The 2438-nt window shown below is 37.9% G+C and overlaps 1 protein-coding gene across 1 annotated transcript; it reads right to left on the reverse strand.

Moving 5' to 3' along the window:
* Positions 1–958: 958 nt before the first annotated feature.
* LOC114367746 lies at positions 959–1980 on the reverse strand. The gene is made up of 3 exons (XM_028324939.1): positions 1884–1980; positions 1336–1632; positions 959–1239 (listed from the first exon to the last, which is right to left on the reverse strand). The coding sequence occupies exons 1-3, from the start codon at positions 1978–1980 to the stop codon at positions 959–961; spliced, it is 675 nt and encodes a 224-aa protein (XP_028180740.1).
* Positions 1981–2438: the final 458 nt, after the last annotated feature.

The following is a 2438-nucleotide window of genomic DNA, read 5'->3' on the forward strand; positions in this document are numbered from 1 at the left end:
CTTTTCCGAGGGTGACCAGATCCTATAGTCTTTCACCCCATCACCATAACCCATGAACATACCCTTTCTTGATCTAGGTACCAGCTTTCCTTCATTGACATGATAATAAGCATTGTAGCCAAATACTCTTAGGTTTGAGTAGTTTGCTGTTTTGCCATTCCAGATTTCAATAGGAGTTTTAAGTCCTATAGCAGTAGAGGGTATTCTATTGATCAGAAAACAAGTTATATTGATAGCTTCTCCCCAAAAACTTCTGTTGAGACCAACATTAAACAATAGACATCTTGTTCTTTCCAAGAGTGTTCTGTTCATTCGTTCAGCAACTCCATTTTGCTGAGGAGAGTTCCAAACAGTAAGCTATCTAGCAATCCCTTCATCTCTGCAGAATTTGTTAAATTCTGTTGAGCAAAACTCCAACCCATTATCAGTTCTGAGTCTTTTAACTTTCCTTTAAGTTTGTTTTTCAATCAGTGTTTTCCATTCTTTGAAGCATTTGAAAGCTTGACTCTTCTGACTCATGATGTAGATCCATGTCATTCTTGATTAGTCATCAATTATGGACAGAAAATACCTTCCACCACCTAGAGAAGGTACTCTTGCAGGCTCCCAACAGTCAGCATGAATGTAATCAAGATTTCCTTTGGTGGCGTGAATTGCTTTAGGAAATTTAATCCTATGTTGCTTGCCGAAAACACAGTGCTCACAAAATTTCAGTTCATCCAGTTTCTGATTTCCCAACAGCTGTTATTTTTGAAGTATCATCATACCTTTTTCACTCATATGACCTAGCCTTATGTGCCACAATTGAGTTAAGTCAGGTATGCTCTTATTGGATCTTGATGCAACAGCTACTAGACCATCCTCAACACATGTTGTACCTTGAAGTATATAGAGATTACCCCTCTTTATACCCTTAATCACCATTGTAGAGCCTTTTTGAATTTTCATGACCCCATTTTCATTTGAACCCCTTTCCATCCATAATACCTATGGAGATTAGATTCTTCTTCAGCTCTGGAACATGCCTAACTTCAGTGAGTGTTCGGATAATTCCATCATGCATCTTGATTTTTACTGTGCCAATTCCAATTGTCTTGCATGAGACATCATTTCCCATGAAGACATTTCCACCCGATTTCTCTTCATAGGTGTCAAACCAGGTTTTGTTAGGACACATATGAAAGGAACAACCAGAGTTTAATATCCACTGATTTTCAGAATGTTGGTGATGATCAGCAACTGAGAGAACAAGCTCATTTTCAGATGTGGAGCCTTCCTTGGCAACAACAGCAGATGGTTTGCCCCCTTTCTTAGGACAATCTTTCTTCTAATGACCTGGCTCCTTGCAGTAGTTACAAATATCCTTTGGATTGACATGAGTCTTCTTCTTTCCTTCAAACACCTTTTTCTTGATGTTCTTGTTAGAGTTAGAGACAACAAGACTAGATCCATTTGATTCTTCAGAATTTCCAGGTGCTTTAGATCGAAGTTCCCTTGAGTATAAGCTGGATTTCACCTCCTCCATGGTGACACATTCCTTACCAACACTAAGAGAATTGACAAAGCTCACATATGATGGTGGTGGAGAGGCTAACAAAATCATGGCAGCATCTTCATCCTCTATCTTAACATCTAATAGAATTTAATTCATCAAGATGATCCTTAAGAGATGTACCTTCTTTCATGTGTAAACCAAATAGACGCCTCTTCAAGAAGAGCTTGTTGCAGATTGACTTAGTCATATATATCTTTTCCAACTTGAGCCATAAGCCACTTGCAGTTTCTTCATTTGCAACTTCATATAAAACTTCATCAGACAAGGAAAGCAAGATTAGTGAGTGAATCTTTTCTTCTTGTTCTACAAGTTCTTTAGTCTTTGAAACAGAGGCCTTTTCTTTTTGATTCAGAAGCCACTTCTTTCTTCACAGATGCAGAAGCAATAGGAGCCCAAACACGTTGTTCCTTCAACAAAGCACGCATCTTGATGCGCCACAAATTAAAGTTGTTCTTTCCATTGAATTTCTCAATCCTGATTAGATTTTACATAATTTCTTGAGTGTTCTTGATCACAATGAAGCAACGAAAGAACTAGAAATAAGACTCCCACAGCTTGATCTTTATATTTAGACGAGAATCTTGAATTCCCTTGATCGCAACTTGAGCTCTTGATACTAGTTTGTTATGGAAGTGATGAAGAACAGCAGCAACAGAAACAGCAGAAAGCTATGTCACACACACAGAGTTTTGCAGCAAGGTGAAAGAGAGAAAAAAGAGAAAGAACACACACAAAATTTTACGTGATTCACCTTTGAGTAAAGCTACATCCACGGGAGGGAAAACAGAAAATCTTTTATTACTGATGCAATATACAAGTGGAAGCTTATTCAAAATATACAGGACATCTTTGCCTTACAGAAGCAAAGGACAAAACAAAAAAA

The sequence above is a fragment of the Glycine soja genome, chromosome 9, assembly GCF_004193775.1.
Source record: "Glycine soja cultivar W05 chromosome 9, ASM419377v2, whole genome shotgun sequence".
NCBI classification, from domain to species: Eukaryota; Viridiplantae; Streptophyta; class Magnoliopsida; order Fabales; family Fabaceae; genus Glycine; species Glycine soja.

What these genes read in the sequence shown, in the direction of transcription:
- LOC114367746 (XM_028324939.1), bottom strand. Translation starts at nt 1,980, where the DNA reads ATGCGTGCTTTGTTGAAGGAACAACGTGTTTGGGCTCCTATTGCTTCT. An exon ending in ATCAAAAAGAAAAGGCCTCT is followed by an intron (nt 1,633 to 1,883) that starts GTTTCAAAGACT and finishes AAATTCTATTAG; the next exon opens with ATGTTAAGATAGAGGATGAA. An exon ending in TAACTACTGCAAGGAGCCAG is followed by an intron (nt 1,240 to 1,335) that starts GTCATTAGAAGA and finishes TTGTTCTCTCAG; the next exon opens with TTGCTGATCATCACCAACAT.